The sequence below is a fragment of the Microcaecilia unicolor genome, chromosome 4, assembly GCF_901765095.1.
Source record: "Microcaecilia unicolor chromosome 4, aMicUni1.1, whole genome shotgun sequence".
Classification (NCBI taxonomy): domain Eukaryota; kingdom Metazoa; phylum Chordata; class Amphibia; order Gymnophiona; family Siphonopidae; genus Microcaecilia; species Microcaecilia unicolor.
In genome coordinates this window covers 235,197,145-235,215,275 of record NC_044034.1, presented here as the reverse complement: position 1 = coordinate 235,215,275, position 18,131 = coordinate 235,197,145, and the positions used below count along the sequence as shown (strand labels likewise).

The 18,131-nt window shown below is 43.3% G+C and overlaps 1 protein-coding gene across 1 annotated transcript in view; it reads left to right on the top strand.

The window, feature by feature from the left end:
• ITGBL1 (integrin subunit beta like 1) overlaps nt 1-18,131 on the top strand; it is a 477,502-nt gene that overhangs the window by 194,219 nt on the left and 265,152 nt on the right. Inside the window, exon 4 of the mRNA XM_030201342.1 lies at nt 13,334-13,456. Coding sequence (XP_030057202.1) covers nt 13,334-13,456 — 123 coding nt within the window. The remainder of the gene's footprint in view (nt 1-13,333; nt 13,457-18,131) is intronic.

The following is an 18,131-nucleotide window of genomic DNA, read 5'->3' as shown; positions in this document are numbered from 1 at the left end:
AAAAAAGTATGCGTTTGTAGCTAGAATTTAGGGCACTTTTCCTGGACCCTGTTTTTTCACGAATAAGGCCCCAAAAAGTGCCCTAAATGACCAGATTACCACCCGAGGGAATCGGGGATGACCTCCCCTGACTCCCCCAGTGGTCACTAAGCCCCTCCCACCACAAAAAATGATGTTTCACAACTTTTTATTTTCACCCTCAAATGTCATACCCACCTCCCTGGCAGCAGTATGCAGGTCCCTGGAGCAGTTGTTAGGGGGTGCAGTGGACTTCAGGCAGGTGGACCCAGGCCCATCCCCCCCTACCTGTTACAATTGTGCTGCTTAATACTTAGTCGTCCAACCCCCCCAAACCCACTGTACCCACATGTAGGTGCCCCCCTTCACCCCTTAGGGCTATAGTAATGGTGTAGACTTGTGGGCAGTGGGTTTTGAGGGGGATTTGGGGGGCTCAACACACAAGGGAAGGGTAATATGCACCTGGGAGCTCTTTTACCTGTTTTTTTGGTTTTGTAAAAGTGCCCCCTAGGGTGCCCGGTTGATGTCCTGGCATGTGAGGGGGACCAGTGCACTACGAATCCTGGCCCCTCCCATGAACAAATGCCTTGGATTTATTCGTTTTTGAGCTGGGCGCTTTCATTTTCCATTATCGCTGAAAAACAAAAACGCCCAGCTCACAAATTGTCGAATAAAACATGGACGTCTATTTTTTTTCGAAAATACGGTTCGTTCCACCCCTTCACGGACCCGTTCTCGGAGATAAATGCCCATGGAGATAGACGTTTTCATTCAATTATGCCCCTCCACATATCCCAAGAGCGGGCTAGAGCGTTGATGAAAGAGCACTTCTCCAGCTTGGTGAATAGGCAGTGGCTCCGGAGGCGCTGCAGGACCTTACACACATGATGGACATGGTCCTTAACAGAAGTAGAGAAAACCAGGATGTCATCCAAGTAAACTATGACCGAGGAGTATAGAAGATCTTGAAAAATAAAATTGATGAATTCCTGAAAGACCGCAGGTGCTTTGCAAAGGCCAAATGGCATAACTAAATACTCAAAAGGTCCCTCATGGGTATTAAAAGCAGTCTTCCATTCATCCCATGTCAAATTTGGACTAGGTTGCATGCCCTTCAGAGATCTAACTTGGTGAAAATAGATGCCCCTTGCAGAAGGTCGAAAAGTTCTAGAATGAGGGGAAGCGGATACCAATTCTTAATGGTTATTTCGTTCAGACCTCGGTAGTCAATGCAGGGTCGCAATGAGCCATCCTTAATGGAAACAGAAAAGAACCCTGCCCCCGCCGGGGATGAAGAGGGTCTGATGAAGCCCTCACGGAGGTTTTCTTGAATATATTCCTGCATGGTATTAGATTCCTCCCGAGAAAGGGTGTAGAGCCGGCCCCGAGGGGGCAATTTGCCTGGGAGTAGCTCAATGGGGCAGTCAAAATGGCGATGAGGAGGAAGTGAGTCCACCTCCTGCGCATTAAAGACGTCTTGGAAATCACGATATTCCTTGGGGAGAGAAGCATCACCCGGGCTCAAGACCCCCTGGGAGGCCGCAATAGTCCACGGGGAAGGCACCACCGGCGTGAGACATGTGGCGAAACATTGAGAACCCCAACTGCCAATATCACCCATAGTCCGGTTGATACTTGGTGTGTGTAGTCGTAACCAGGGTAGGCCCAAAATAACGGGATGAATGGCCCGGGGAAGCACCAGAAATTGAATTTCCTCCCTATACAAAATTCCAACTTGCATCTGCAAGGGCTGGGCAATGTGAGTGATGGAGTAGGGAGGAGTTAAACCTTGAATGGAGGTCACTGTAGCGTAGATTTGCAAAGAATTGAAGGAGGTCCTAGTTGGCTCAGGAGACCGGCATCAATAAAATTTCTTCCTTCTTCTGAATCGATCAAAGCCACAGTGTTAATACCGAGTTCCTTCCAGAGCAGGGAAATTGGGACGGAGACAAGATTATCCGTAAATGGTGAAAAATAACCCAGGGCCACCCCCTTCAGTGACTCTGGGTCATGGCATTTCCTGGTTTATTCGGACAATGTCTTAGGAAGTGAATGGCCTGCCCCCAGTAGAGGCAAAGTTGATTGTCCCGACGGTGATCCCTCTCTCAGAAAGGCGATGCAGTCCAATAACCATTGGCTCTTCAGGGACTCTAGAAGTAGAGCTTGCCGCACCTTTGGGAGAAGAAAGGTGCGGCGTCTGGGGAGATGGTCTCTGAGAGCAGCGCTGAGCAGAGCATTCCAGTGACCTTTCTTGAAACCGTATGTCGATACGGATGCAGAGGGTGATCAGAGCATCCAAAGCATTCGGAAGTTCCTGGCCGGCCAGTTCATCTTTGATCCGGTCGTTGAGTCCTTGCCAGAAAATGGCCGTAAGGGCCTCTTGGTTCCATCTTACCTCTACACAAAATTATAAATACATAAGAAGTGTAAAATTGTTAGGAGAGAAATACTACAATTAACTCGTCTTACTAAAATGTAGAATTTCCCATATAGTGGAAGAAAGGGGCCTTGTGTACACCCAAAACATGCCTACCATCTTGGAGTTCATATGTAATTTTCTCCATATACAGAACTCCCCATACTTTAGGAAGCCAGTCTGTTACAGAAAGAAGATTCAGCTTTTTCGGGTATCTCACAATTACTTTGTTGGCATCACTGATTCTTTTATTTTTGAAGATATGTTTTATGATGTAATGTTTGTACTATGTTATTTTATTAAGTATGTAAATTTGTTCTCTGCTTAAAATGTTATGATAATGCGGGCTACAAATAAATTTTCTTCTTCTTCTTCTAATTATTATTATTACACTTCTTGCTGCCAATAACATACCAGATATCAGTGGCGTAGGAAGGGGGGGCGGTGGGGTGGTCCGCCCCGGGTGCAAGCCGCTGGGGGGTGTCGGTGCCTCACTGGTTCCTTGCTCTCTGAGAGAGCAGGGAACCAGCGAGGCACCGACACCCCCAGCGGCGTGCACTCGGCGGATTTGCTCTCCCGCCCGCCCCTCACTGCCTTCCAGGTATGTTCTCGGGGGGGGGGGGGGGGTTGCGCTCCGGAGGGGGGAGGGTGCGCCGCGCTGCACCTGGGGGGGGTGTGTGCGCAGCGGTGACCCGCCCCGGGTGTCAGCTGCCTTCGCGACACCACTGCCAGATATCAGTCTTTTGTACTTCTGTGGTAGTTTCCACTCAGGATCTTCTCCCATGAGCGTTCTTAATGCAGAATTAGTTATAGGTGTATTAATAATCTATGAGAGAATTGCAAGGACTTGTTTCCAATAATGTTGAATATAGGGTCAAGTCCCTCACATATGTATAAATGACCCTACTTGAATACATTGCCTCCAGCATAAATCTGAAATCTTAGAATCCCACTTCACCATTTGCTGTAGCGTAACATAAGCTCTCATTAACAACCTAATTTCAGTATGCAAAAGAGAGCTGTCGATATAGAAATTTTAAATTATTTTAGACATAGAGGGATCCGGTAAGATTCTCAATAAAGCCAAGATCATTTACCCACTTCTAAAGATATATGTGCACAATGAGTCTATTAGTGTTCAGGATCCCAAGAGAAAATGGACCTGAATACTTAGGGGACATCTACAGTTATACAAGAGCAATTGTTTAGTTATACTGTCACTGAAAAATATCAGAATTTGTGAACTCCCAAACTGATGTAGTGGTAGGAAAGTTCTAATATAAAATAGCAAAAATTATTTTATAAATAACATGGGTAAATTTTGTTTTTTAACTTTTCTGCCACCACATTAACTTGGGAGTTATCCCTAGTTTTGGAATCTGTTTTGCTCTCAGGTTTTTGTGGGGCTGAAAGAAATCAAGCAATCTGAGACTCATTTGCCACCCTTTATGACAAAAGCCCCTGTCCTCTGAAACTCTTTCAGTAGAGCTATGCTCAACCCAAAGCAAATTTCATTTCAGGAAGCAGATGACAATGTGACTCTTCTATCAGGCTTTTCAAAGAGAGATGAACTAATACATCTGGTGCCTCAGGGATTATTCTTGGAACTCATATGGAGCCTCAGAAAATCTTCATATTCCCTGTTTTAATTATGAAATGCAGGTGAGATGACTGCTGTGTTTGTAGAACTTAATTCAAGGTCTGTTCCAAAGCAAGGCTTCTTCATACTTTGTTCGATGCGTGTCCCTATGCCCTCTCTTTGGTCTGTGTTATATGAATGAGAATGGGTGCTATTTTTCCTATCTAATGCATAAAAGGCCTGTTTATGCTTTGGGTCATCATATTTCTGTGATCATATTTGCATATTGTAATTTAGGGGACAATGCTCTAATTGGGCACCCACTTTACTCTGGATGTGAGCCTAATTTATAACCTCACTTATGTGTGTAATTGCTGTTATAGAATACTAGTGAATGTTGGCAGCAGTGGACTAGATTCTATAAACGGTGCCTAAAAAATTGGTGCCAAAAAACAGTGCTTAGCGCTATAATATAGAGAGTGTTATTCTATACAGCTTAGAGTTAGGTTTATAGAATAGCACTTAGCACCGTGACCGTGACATTTAGGCACAACCATTTATGCCAATGAAAATCTGGTGTAAATCCCAGCACATTAAATTAGGTGCAGGTCCCACACATAAATTTTAGGAACATTCTGAACCTGCCCATGCCCCTCCTATGGCCACGCCCTCTTTTTGAGCCATGTGCTAGAGGAGGAGGGCAAGAGTAATGCTGGAGGATGGGGAGATATGGAGAGAGCGGGAGATGGTAAAGTATGGGTGGGGGACCAGGAGAGAGGGGGGATCACTGGACTGTATTGGGGAGAGTAAGAGAGAGTTGTTGGACTGTGGGAAATGGAGAGAGGGAGAGATGCTGAATGCATAGAGATAGGGAAATATGATGGAGTTCGAGGCAAGAAAGAGAGAGAGAGAGATGCCTTTACATGGAGTGAGGATGGAGGGAAAAGAAGATGAAAGTTATTGGACCTACGGAGGGAAGGGAAGGGAAGATGTTACTTGGTGTGGAAGTGTGAAGAGGAGAGAGACAGAGATGCTGGACCATGTGGGAAGGGTAGGAAAGATGCTTTTTTGCCCTTCACTGTATTCGTTTCCTCTGTTATTAGCTTGATAACTCTGATTGTCATATTCTCCTTTGTTCCTTTATTTTATTTATGTTTGATTATTGTAATATGATTTATTTGGGTCTTCAAGTACAATTCTTGAGGAGATTACAATTGGTTCAAAACAGTGCTTTCCGTCTCCTTACTCACAGAAGTCAGTGTGATCATTTTACTTTGTTCTTGCGCCAGTATCATTGGTTTCTTGTCACTTTCCGTATCCATTACAAGATTCTGACACTGGTGCACAAGGCTTTGTGTACTCAAATACCACCCTATCTTGCAGCTTTGATTTCTCCTTACACTCCTCGTAGACCTCTGCACTCAACTTAAGATCATCGCTTATCCATTCCGCCTGAATCCCAATCCTGCTTAAGATTCACATGATGACATGCTTTCTTTTGCCTTACCCCTGCCCTTTGGAACTCTCTGCCAGGGCCAGTCCTAGGGTCTCTGGTGCCCCCCCTGCAGACTATCAGTTGGCGCCCCCCCATCTCCTTTCTCTCTTCTCCCACCCTGCCCCTGTCCAGCGATTCTCCTTCGCCCCATCCCCCTCCCATTTATGGCCACCTGCCCGCCCTCTTCTCTCCCCAACATCCTCCTTTTTCTTCTTGCCACCCTGCATGGTTTAAGTCTTTTTTAATTTACCTCCGTCCCAGTGGCCGCGTCATTTCAAAGCCCTGCCCATCTCTAGCCTTCCCTCCTTTCGTGAGTTCATTCTCGTAGAGTCCCACCCTCGAGGAAATGACGTCAGAAGGCGGGACTCTGCGGGAATGAACTCACGAAGGGAGGGAAGGTTAGAGATGGACAGAGCTTTGAAATGACGTGGCTGCTGGGACGGAGGTAAATAAAAGATTTAAACCCCCAAGGGCGGCGCGGTATGGCGGTGCAGTGCCGCAGCGGCACCCTTGAAGGCAGGCGCCCCCCCTGCGGTGCTTACCCCGCTTACCGGGTTTGACCGGCCCTGCGCTCTGCCGACAGCCCTGTATTCTGAGCTTTCCTTCGCTAAATTTAAAGTGAGGCTGGAAACCCATCTCTTTGGATTCACTTTTGGAGTTTAGTTTCCGGCTTTGTGATTAGGTACTCTGATAATGGCTTTTCCTTCTGCCGTCCTCTGCCCTTTCTTTCCCATTGGATGCAATGTAGCTAATTGAATTTTAATTTTGTACACCACCTTGTTGACTTAGAAAGGTGCAATAAACATATAAACATACCGGACAATGTTATTCAGGGAAGGCAGAGAGAGAGGTGAGAAGTTGGATACGGGGAGGGATAGAAACACAGGAGGGAGATCCTGGGCATGAGAGTGTAGCACAGGGCAGTGCTGGATGAGGAAAGGGTAGAGACACAAAGGAGCAAAGCTGGACATTTAGGGGGTGGGTGGGGTGAATAGCAACAATAGAAGAGAAATGCTGGACATGGGAGGACCATAAGGATAAGGAGAGAGGGGCGATGTTGGACACTGGGAGGGGGATAGGGACACAGATGGGTGATGTTGGACTGGAGGATAGGGGAACAGGTAAGTGATATAGACACAAAAGGGAGATATTTGACAGGCGAAGATAGGGGCATAGAGAAGGGAGAAGCTGAACATGGGGGGAGGATAGGGATAGGGGCACAGACAAAGAGGGAAGATGGATATGGAGAAGAAAGAAATGTAAAATGGACAGAAGAACCTGACAAGAGAGTTATTAAAAAGGCAGAGGAAAGTAGAAACCAGAGACTAGGACCAACATGATTAAAAAAAAATCAAATGACCAGACAACAAAATGTAGAAAAATTAATTTATTTTCTATTTATTAATTAGAAAATGTCAGTTCGTGGAATATACAACTGCTAGAGCTGGTATTAGACATGGATGAGATCCATTGCAGAAATCTGGGAGGGGACCCCAAGGCTCACTACTAAGCTCGCTGCCTTTTCGAAGATAGGATCCTTATTTTGGAAGTTAGTGTAGGCATGGTAGATTTGCTCTAGGCCCTGAGTAATTTTTTTTTCTAGGGATTATACTAGAATCAGAATTGTCTTTGTATAGTAAGTTTTATGGAGAAAAAGGAGTACTGCCTGTTAACTGGGGAAGGAAAAGATAAAGGGACAAGCGTGTTTCTGAGGGGCATGCTAGCTCTATGTGTGCAAGGGTGTGGGTGGGGGCAGATAGAGGGACAGGCTAGCTGTATCTGTGGGGAGGAGGGATAGGGACACAGAGGTATATATTGTCTGTAGGTGTGTGTATAAGCCACACCTAAACTTAGGCACAGTTTATAGAATAGCGCTTTAAGCACAGAGGTTGTGCATACATTTAGGCATGTCCGTTTGCACCAATGAAAATGTGGTTCAAATGCTCTCACCTAAATGTATATGCGAAACCCCCTTATTCTATTGCATGCGTAACTGGAATCCACACCCATGCTCCGCTCTGAAATGCCCATGATCCTCCCATTTCTGTGCACCCTTTTACTGGACACATGTAAAATGAAGGCATGGATCATGCGCCTAAATTTACACATGCACATGTTAATTGATTTCAATTAGAGCCAGCAATTGCTTGTTAAGCCAATTATTGGCACTGATTGGCTTGTTCAATTAAATTGCACATGCAAATTGGACGTGTCCAAATTTGCGTACTGAATTTTTGGTGACTTTTATAGACAGGGGGTATGCATTAAGTGCTAATATTCATCAGATATAACTGGCTATCTTGCATTGAATATTAGCGCTTAGCAGGCTAAGTGCTCTTGAACTGATTAGGTGCCATTCCAGGCTGGTTAAATAGCACTGAATATCGGCCGAGGTATGTTTGATGTTCAAATATGGATTTGCTGCAACTGAATAATTAATTTAGGGGCCCTTTTACTAAGGTGCACTGAAAAATGGCCTGGAGTAGTGTAAGTGCGTGTTTTGGATGCACGCAGATCCATTTTTCAGCGCACCTGTAAAAATGCCTTTTTAAAATATTGACCGAAAACATGCAGCAAAATGAAAATTGACATGTTCCATTTTGGGTCTGAGCCCTTACTGCCACCCATTGACTTAGGGGTAAGGTCTCACGCGTTAACCGGGTGGTAATGGTCTACGCATGTCAAATGACGTTTACCACCCAGTTGTGCCGCGCGCCAAAAATGAAATTACCGCCCGGGCCACACGGTAGCCAGGCGGTAACTCAGAATTGGCACATGGGCGTGCGTAGGCACTTATGCAGCTTAGTAAAATGGCCCCTTGGACTTAGCTCATACCTTTTTATTGGTAGCTCAAGGTGAGTTACATTTAGGTACAGTAGGTATTGCCATGACCCTAGAGGGCTTATTTCAAGTTTGTACCTGAAGCACTAGGTGGTTCACATGACTTACCTAAGGTCACAAGGAGTGTCAGAGGGATTTAAACCTGGGGCTCCCTGGTTCATTCCCTGCTACTCCTCCACTTCAATAATAATTTGATTACTCCACTCCAAAAAGACTTAGAAAATTAGAGCATAACTGGAAATGTATACACTATAATTTATTTCAGGTGCTAATATAACCATTTTTATTCTTTGAGAACTAATGAATGTTGGAAAGAAATTATATATAAGGGATCGAGAATGTCTGTCTGTGGACAAAATGACTTTCTAAACATTGAATAGGACCAAGTTTAGCATCAGGCTTATTTTCGAAAGAGAAGGACACCCATCTTCCGACACAAATCGGGAGATGGGCATCCTTCTCTCAGGGTTGCCCAAATTGGCATAATCGAAAGCTGATTTTGAGCATCCTCAACTGCTTTCTGTCGCGGGGATGACCAAAGTTCACGGGGGCATGTCGGCAGCGTAGCGAAGGCAGGACTGGGGTGTGCTTAAGAGATGGGCATCCTCGGCTGATAATGGAAAAAAGGGCGTCCCTGACGAGCACTTGGGCGACTTTACGTGGTCCATTTTTTCTTGCGACCAAGCCTCAAAAAGGTGCCCGAACTGACCAGATGACCACCGGAGGGAATTGTGGATGACCTCCCCTTACTCCCCCAGTGGTCGCCAACCCACTCCCACACTAAAAAAAACTTTAAAAAGTTTTTATGCCAGCCTCAAATGTCATACCCAGCTCCATGACAGCAGTATGCAGGTCACTGGAGTAGTTTTAGTGGGTGCAGTGCATTTTAGGCAGGCGGACCCAGGCCCATCCCCCCTACCTGTTACACTTGTGGTGGTAAATGTGAGCCCTTCAAAACCCACCAGAAACCCACTGTACCCACATGTAGGTGCCCCCCCCTCACCCCTTAGGGTTATGGTAGTGGTGTACAGTTGTGGGGAGTGGGTTTTTTGGGGGGTCTGGTGGGCTCAGCACACAAGGTAAGGGAGCTATGCACCTGGGAGCAATTTGTGAAGTCCACTGCAGTGCCCCCTAGGGTGCCCAGTTGGTGTTCTGACATGTCAGGGGGACCAGTGCACTACGAATGCTGGCTCCTCCCATGACCAAATGCCTTGGATTTGGTCGTTTCTGAGAGGGATATCCTCGGTTTCCATTATCGCCGAAAACCGGGGACGACCATCTCTAAGGTCAACCTAAATGTTGAGATTTGGGTGTCCCCGACCGTATTATCGAAACAAAAGATGGCCACCCTTCTTGTTTCGATAATACGGGTTTCCCCGCCCCTTTACGGCCCCAGGAAAACTTGGGTGCCCCGTTCGATTATGCCCCTCTATGAGTCAAAAACAATTAAAATACATGTCAAATGGGCCAGATCAGATTAGGGGTTCTAGAAAAATTAGATTCCTCCTCCCACCCCCAGCACACCAAAAAATGGTCAAATGCATTTCTATGGGAGAAGTAATTCCATTTTCTACAGCATAGGAACTTTGATATCCTTAACCATAGCAGTTAGGGAATTGCTCTTTTCAAACAGCCTCCCCCTCCTCTTTGGTCTCCTGGTCTTACACACACACACATGCACAACACAGAAACACATACATCTACATACATAGAGATGTACACGCATGTACAAAGATGTACACACATACTGTACACACACACACTGAAATGCAAAGGTATGCATAAATGCAATCAAATATGGCACAGTTAGGAGATAGGCACGCACACACACACACACACACACACACACACACACACACATATATATATATATATATATACAGTGGGGGAAATAAGTATTTGATCCCTTGCTGATTTTGTAAGTTTGCCCACTGACAAAGACATGAGCAGCCCATAATTGAAGGGTAGGTTATTGGTAACAGTGAGAGATAGCACATCACAAATTAAATCCGGAAAATCACATTGTGGAAAGTATATGAATTTATTTGCATTCTGCAGAGGGAAATAAGTATTTGATCCCCCACCAACCAGTAAGAGATCTGGCCCCTACAGACCAGGTAGATGCTCCAAATCAACTCGTTACCTGCATGACAGACAGCTGTCGGCAATGGTCACCTGTATGAAAGACACCTGTCCACAGACTCAGTGAATCAGTCAGACTCTAACCTCTACAAAATGGCCAAGAGCAAGGAGCTGTCTAAGGATGTCAGGGACAAGATCATACACCTGCACAAGGCTGGAATGGGCTACAAAACCATCAGTAAGACGCTGGGCGAGAAGGAGACAACTGTTGGTGCCATAGTAAGAAAATGGAAGAAGTACAAAATGACTGTCAATCGACAAAGGTCTGGGGCTCCACGCAAAATCTCACCTCGTGGGGTATCCTTGATCATGAGGAAGGTTAGAAATCAGCCTACAACTACAAGGGGGGAACTTGTCAATGATCTCAAGGCAGCTGGGACCACTGTCACCACGAAAACCATTGGTAACACATTACGACATAACGGATTGCAATCCTGCAGTGCCCGCAAGGTCCCCCTGCTCCGGAAGGCACATGTGACGGCCCGTCTGAAGTTTGCCAGTGAACACCTGGATGATGCCGAGAGTGATTGGGAGAAGGTGCTGTGGTCAGATGAGACAAAAATTGAGCTCTTTGGCATGAACTCAACTCGCCGTGTTTGGAGGAAGAGAAATGCTGCCTATGACCCAAAGAACACCGTCCCCACTGTCAAGCATGGAGGTGGAAATGTTATGTTTTGGGGGTGTTTCTCTGCTAAGGGCACAGGACTACTTCACCGCATCAATGGGAGAATGGATGGGGCCATGTACCGTACAATTCTGAGTGACAACCTCCTTCCCTCCGCCAGGGCCTTAAAATGGGTCGTGGCTGGGTCTTCCAGCACGACAATGACCCAAAACATACAGCCAAGGCAACAAAGGAGTGGCTCAGGAAGAAGCACATTAGGGTCATGGAGTGGCCTAGCCAGTCACAAGACCTTAATCCCATTGAAAACTTATGGAGAGAGCTGAAGCTGCGAGTTGCCAAGCGACAGCCCAGAACTCTTAATGATTTAGAGATGATCTGCAAAGAGGAGTGGACCAAAATTCCTCCTGACATGTGTGCAAACCTCATCATCAACTACAGAAGACGTCTGACCGCTGTGCTTGCCAACAAGGGTTTTGCCACCAAGTATTAGGTCTTGTTTGCCAGAGGGATTAAATACTTATTTCCCTCTGCAGAATGCAAATAAATTCATATACTTTCCACAATGTGATTTTCCGGATTTAATTTGTGATGTGCTATCTCTCACTGTTACCAATAACCTACCCTTCAATTATGGGCTGCTCATGTCTTTGTCAGTGGGCAAACTTACAAAATCAGCAAGGGATCAAATACTTATTTCCCCCACTGTATATATATATATATATATATATATATATATATATGTGTGTGTGTGTGTGTGTGTGTGTGTGTGTGTGTATATATATATATATAATTAATAGAGACACACATATACCCACACAGAGGGATCAGAAATTATTCCTTGAGGCATGCTCCTCATACTATCCCCATAGACACCCCTTTTCCAATGCTCCCACAAACCTATCTGTGATGTGACTCACTTGTGTATTTCATAAGGGTGTGGAGTCAGAATTAGAGTCTGAAGCAATTTTGAGTCAGCAAAAATGTACCAACTCTGACTCCAACTTTAAAAGAAAAACTTATCATTTTATCTAAAATATTGCCAAATATAAGTACTGGTACTCTAGATCCAGAACAAAAAAATGAGGGCCCCTTTTACAAAGCCGCGCTATCGATTCTTGGTGTGACAAATGAGAGGAAGCCCATACAGTTCCTATGGGGCTTCCTCTCATTTGACTCCACAGACCCGGTATTTCATTTAAGTTCTGCCATAAGATTCTCTCTCTCTCTCTCACTCTGTTATGCAGAGGGATGGAAAGGAATTCCATGCGCCCTGCTTTTCATGCTTGTTGTATTATTATTATCCCAGATGAGTTAAAGTTATGTTCACCACATGGAAATTGTATATATAAATTTTTATTTGACTTCTATAAAAATATGTGAAGACAATAAAAATTGCTGTTAAAAATGTTGCATTAATAAAGCCTATAAAATACAGGATACTGAAATAATCTTATTGTAATCATGATGTAATAAGAAATTAATCCATTCTTTCTCACAGTTCTTTTTAATCAGATTGCTTTACCATGTTATGATGATGATTAGTGATCTTAATAACTCAGTTCAATGGTCTTTCAGTATTACATAGTATTTAGAACTACCAAGGGGTCCTTTTACAAAGCCGCGGTACAAGGTGGCCTGTGGTAGTGTGGGTGCGTCTTTTTGGCGCGTGCTGGGCCACGTTTTACCACGGCTGGGAAGGAGGCCATCTTTTAATGGGCCAGGAAATGGGCGTGCCCAAAAATTAAAACTAGCACGTGCCTATTTATGGCCTGAGCTCTTACCACCAGCCATTGACCCTGCGGCAAGGGCTCACGTGCTACCCGTGCGGTAACCATGCAGTGTGCGCCAACGTGGCCACGCTGCTGATTACCGCTGGGAATGCGCCCAATGGTAGAAAATAGAAAAATATTTTCTATCACGGGATTTGGTACATGCCAAACTGAGAATCACTGCTGGGCACACATACTACCCCAGAGGTAGTGCTGATTTGGTGCGTGCTACCCACGCATTAGCTCTCCCGCAGCTTTGTAAAATGGCCCCTTAGTAAGGATCCGAAGATGTCAATTTTCATAGTTAATGCCATAAATCTAAAGAACAAACACGGATATTCTGTAAAGAATTTAACCATACCCTCCACTCATAAATTCTTCATATGTTTTATTCATAAAGACTATTAATATGCTTGATACAAATGCATTATTGTTTTAATGTTTACAGGTACATGCATCTGTGGGAGGTGCAACTGTGAGAATTCAGAAGAAAATGGACTAGTGTATGGTCTATTTTGTGAATGTAATGATGGAGACTGCGTTGATGATGAGACAGGGGAGATTTGTGGAGGTAAGTTTAATAAATAATATTTAGAGATTTCAGAATTTTTCCAGATAAACACATAGAATAGCTTTTTTAGTGTATTCCATATTGAGTTTGACTAAATTGAATTTCTTTTTAAAGCATACTATTCTTGACTCTATTTCAGTCAAAAAGTTTTTAGAAATTCTCTTCCAATTGTTCATTGCGGCCGTCTGGGTTGTGCCGAATCCAGGTAAATGAAACTGATGTTCTGTAGCTTTCTTTACTCTGAAGAAAGCCAGTTTCACTTAACTGGATGTGGCACAACCTGGACAGCCACAATGATTATGACTTTAGCCACAAAAGCCTAAGGGTCCCTTTTACAAAGCAGCGGTAAGCCCACTGTGGGCTTACCGTGTGCCAGTCTGGAGTTACCACCGACCCAACATGGGCGCTGGCGGTAGTTCCACTCCCAGCATGCGGCATTTCCGGCGCTAGTGGAAATATTCAAAAAATATTTTTGCAGGCGCTGACCCGGTGGTCGGTGGTAAGTGCTCCCCCCACTCCCGCATGGCCACGCAGTATGTGAAATCTTATCGAATGGCCATTTTCTTTTTCAGCCTTTTTACCTGCTATGGTAGAAAGAGCCTCAGCATGCAGCAAAAACAGCCCCCGTCACTAGCACAAGGCCTCTTTTACCGCAGCTTGGTGAAAGGACCCCTAAGAGAACATAGAACTTACCTTCTAATTGTTTCTTTCAGGACTGGTATGTCATTCTCCAGGTAAAAAATTAGAGCATTTAGAAATAAATGTTTTGTTTTTGTTGTTGTTGTTTTTTTTTTAGCCTTTATGTCTTTAGCACTGCATTATGGTCCGGATTCAGTAAATGGCGCTGAAAAATAGACTCCAAGAAAAATCAGCACTCAGTGCTATAAAGGTTGCTCCGGGATGAATGCCCTTTATAGAATAGCACCTAGCAGGGATTCTTGTGCCCAGCTTTTGGCATGAGGATTTATGCTAGCTGAAACCTGGTGTAAATCCTGGCATGCAACTTGGATGCACACCCCCCAAATTCTATAACACTGCTTGTAATTCTTTAGCTATGCCCCCTTTTGGGCTGCACTTGAGAGGATTTGGGCGCGGATCGCTATAGAATTGTGTGCAACGAGATCCGCACGCAAATCCAAAATAGTGCCAATTAACATCAATAACTGATAGTAGCCATTATTGATTATTAATGGCTCGTTAACTAATTTATTTGCACCTGGATCTCAGGATCACGTGCAAATTTGAGTTCCCAAATTTGGTCCTATGCTGATGATATTTTCCTTCTAGTCCCTGTGGTCTTTGTCTTCTGAGTTAAACATCTATATTAAAGAGGTTGCAGCATGGTCTAGAGCTATGCAACTTAAATTGAATGAGGACAAAACAAAGATTTTATAGTTTGGTTCAGATCATTTTAGTATTCTGCAAACCATTGTACTAGATAATGAACAAACTTTACGGGTTGACAAAGAGTCCAGCGTTTTGGGTATGATTCTTGAATCCTCGCTAGTTATAGAACCTCAGATAAAAGATTTAGTACACAAGGCGTACTTTAAACGCAAGCAACTTCCATTACTACGTTCATATTTTATGTATGATCACTTTAGGGTAATTGTTCAACTTATCAATTTTAGCATTGTTAGATTATGGTAATTCTTTATATTTAGGAGTAGTGGCAAAATATATCTCTAAACTTTAGATGAGCAGCTAGACTGATTAATTGTAGGTCTAGATATGAGAGGGCTTCTCCTCTGCTGACTAGGTTGCACTGGTTACCAGTTCAGGCGAGGATTTAATTTAAAGTGATTTGTTTAGTTTTTAAGCCTTTGTATGGTATTTGTCCTGTAGATCTTTGAGAAGAATTAAAGATTCTAAACAATAGTTCTACATCTCGATTATGTAATTATTTAGTATTAGCCTTCCCATCTGTTAAATTTGTTTGCTTTAAATCTTTTTTGTGTTCTTTTTGGTTTCTAGCTGTTTATCTTTGGAATAGCCTTCTCATTACGATTCTTTGAAAAATGTCTTTGTCTTTCAGAAGGCTCTAAAGACGCATTTATTTTCTTGAACGTTGCTTAAATGTGGTTACTTAGCATACGGTTTAATTTTCACTTGTTTATATATTTTTTTGTTTTTTGTTACATCCTGATGTGTGTTCAGTTTTTGCTTTGCGTTACCTCACCTTGAATTCCCTGTGGAAGAGTTGGCGGGTTACAAGTACTTGCTAACATAGCATAACATAGAATCTGGAGGTGTGTCTGTTTATTAAGTGGAGTTGCTAGGGATTATGGAACTGTTCTATACATAACATAATTTTATGCGGCCCGCAAGACCATGGGAAATACGCACAAAAAACATCATTAACCAGAGTTTTTACAGTTTTAAATACTGTATTTCACAAATATTTTCAGAATAGACACTGTAGCAGTTTGTTTCCATAGTTTTTAGTTAAATCTTTACATATTTTATTTATCACAGAAGAGCTATTGATCTATGTCCTTTTCCAATTATGACATTTCATAATGTTGCGGCTCCCTAGGAGTAGTACTGACATTCATTTGGTCCTCTGTTTATAAAGGTTGCCCACCCTGATCTCTCTCCCAAAGAGAGAGAGAGAGAGAGAGAGAGATGTTTATGTTTATTTAAGCATTTGTTATGCCACCTTTCAAGTGGGGGAAATTTACATAATAAAATCAGAAAAGAAAAAGAACTACAATTCTTCAAATAGGAAAGGGAAGAATTAGTGAAGTAAACAGAGATCTATCTATGTAAGTTCAATATTTAAACGTGATATCTAGTTATTCTTTTCCCAGGATTGTCCTTGCAAAGGGACTGGTGGTGTAATGATCATGATTATTGTAATTAAATATTTTAAAATCTCATTGTGTGTGGGGGGGGGGGGGGAGGTAGGGAAGGCTGAAATAAAATCTACAAATATCTTCTCACGGAGGGACCACAGCACTGCCAGTGTGTGATAATGACATCTATCCATACCAATCTATGGCACTCTTAAATAGCCTCTTGCCTAGGCTAATTTTAGAGGTCTCTTTCCCTCCCCTCCCAACCCCCACACTCCTTCTCTTCCGCTTCCCTCCCTACTAGGTCCAACATCTTTCTTTCTCCACCCCACCTATCAGGTCCAACATTTCTTCCTCTTTTTCTCTCCCCCCCCCAAGTACCAGTATTTCTCCTCCATCCCCTTTTCCCCCACCATGTCCTGCATCTCTTTTCCTTCTCCCACTCAGACCAGCAACTTTCCTTCTCTCCCCCTCCCCCTACTATGTCCAGTATTTCTTCTTGTCCCTCAACATCTCCCCCACCCCATCAGGTCCCAATTTTTTCCCTTCCCCAGCTTCCTTACTGGACACTGCCCTAACACCAGCTGGACTTTCTGACTCCCCATCCAGCTCTGAAGGCAGGAACAATGCACAATTGCTTCTGTCTCTGGTTCCACCATCTTTCAAAATGGTTGTGCCTAACCCCTACTGGTGCAATCCAACACACTTCTATGGGTCAGGGTGCCAAAGAATGAGCAAGATGAAATGCCTTTTTTGACATATTGACCTCTAGGGGTGTTTATCCACCTAACATGTTCATATCTAGATGGATTATATTAATTTGGACACTTTATTCCTGTTTTGGAATTCTGAAAATGGGCATTTAGATTTCCATATTGCATGGATGTCCAAATCCCAATTTTGAAAAGCTAGGGTATTGACATCTAAAATTGCAGTACATCCATATGGTAAGGGGGTGTGTTTTGTGCAGCAATAGGGAGGGGCCAAAATATGGACATCCAGCTCTGATTTCAGAAGGGGAAGAAATGTCCATGTCCAAAAAGATGGATGTCTGTATTTGGACCTGGTACTTAGCACATCCAGGTTACAGAAAGGTGCTTCAATTGAGCAGTTCTTCACTGGAGAGATTAAGGGAAGTTACAGTAGGTATTTTTCTGTCATTGGAGGGCTCACAATATAAAAAAATAATGTTTAAACATAAAAAAATAAAATAGAAAAGAAAATTACAGAGAGCTGCAATGAGATTTAAACTATTGTCCTTTAGTTCTATTCTTTGGTTTTCAGCAACCTGCTCTAACCATTATAGTTTAGAATTAAGTTTATTAAAAGTTTATTAAAAATTTTGCTATACCGCTCTAACTGACAGGCAGAACAGAGCGGTTGCATAGACTAATACAAAAAGAAAGAAAGGGAACATTATCAATAGGATAGTGATAGATAAGAGCTAAAAAGAAGACATAAAAGAGAGGGAACACTTAAAAACAAACTACAGTAGTTAAAATACAGCACGACAGGCACCACAGGTGAACTGTGGCTAGTTTGAGATATTGTCAAATATAAGGACAATGAATGTTATTAGTCTCAGTAGTAAAAATAGTAGTGAATAGAATATAATTAAAAGTAAAGGGAGTAAGGTATAGAAAAGAAAGAAATAGAGGAGAGGAGGGGGAAAATAATAATAAAAACACATGAAAGTTACTATTATACACATTGTTATATTAATGTAATAGTAAGTGGCATTTACATAAAATAGAATATAATGAGGGGCATTTTTGACATGTCTATCTTTTGTTTTCAAAAATACTGTTTCTAACAAGATTTTGTGCTTTAGACATTTTATTTTTTTGGTCCACTCCTCCCCCCCCCCCCCCACCCCCCCA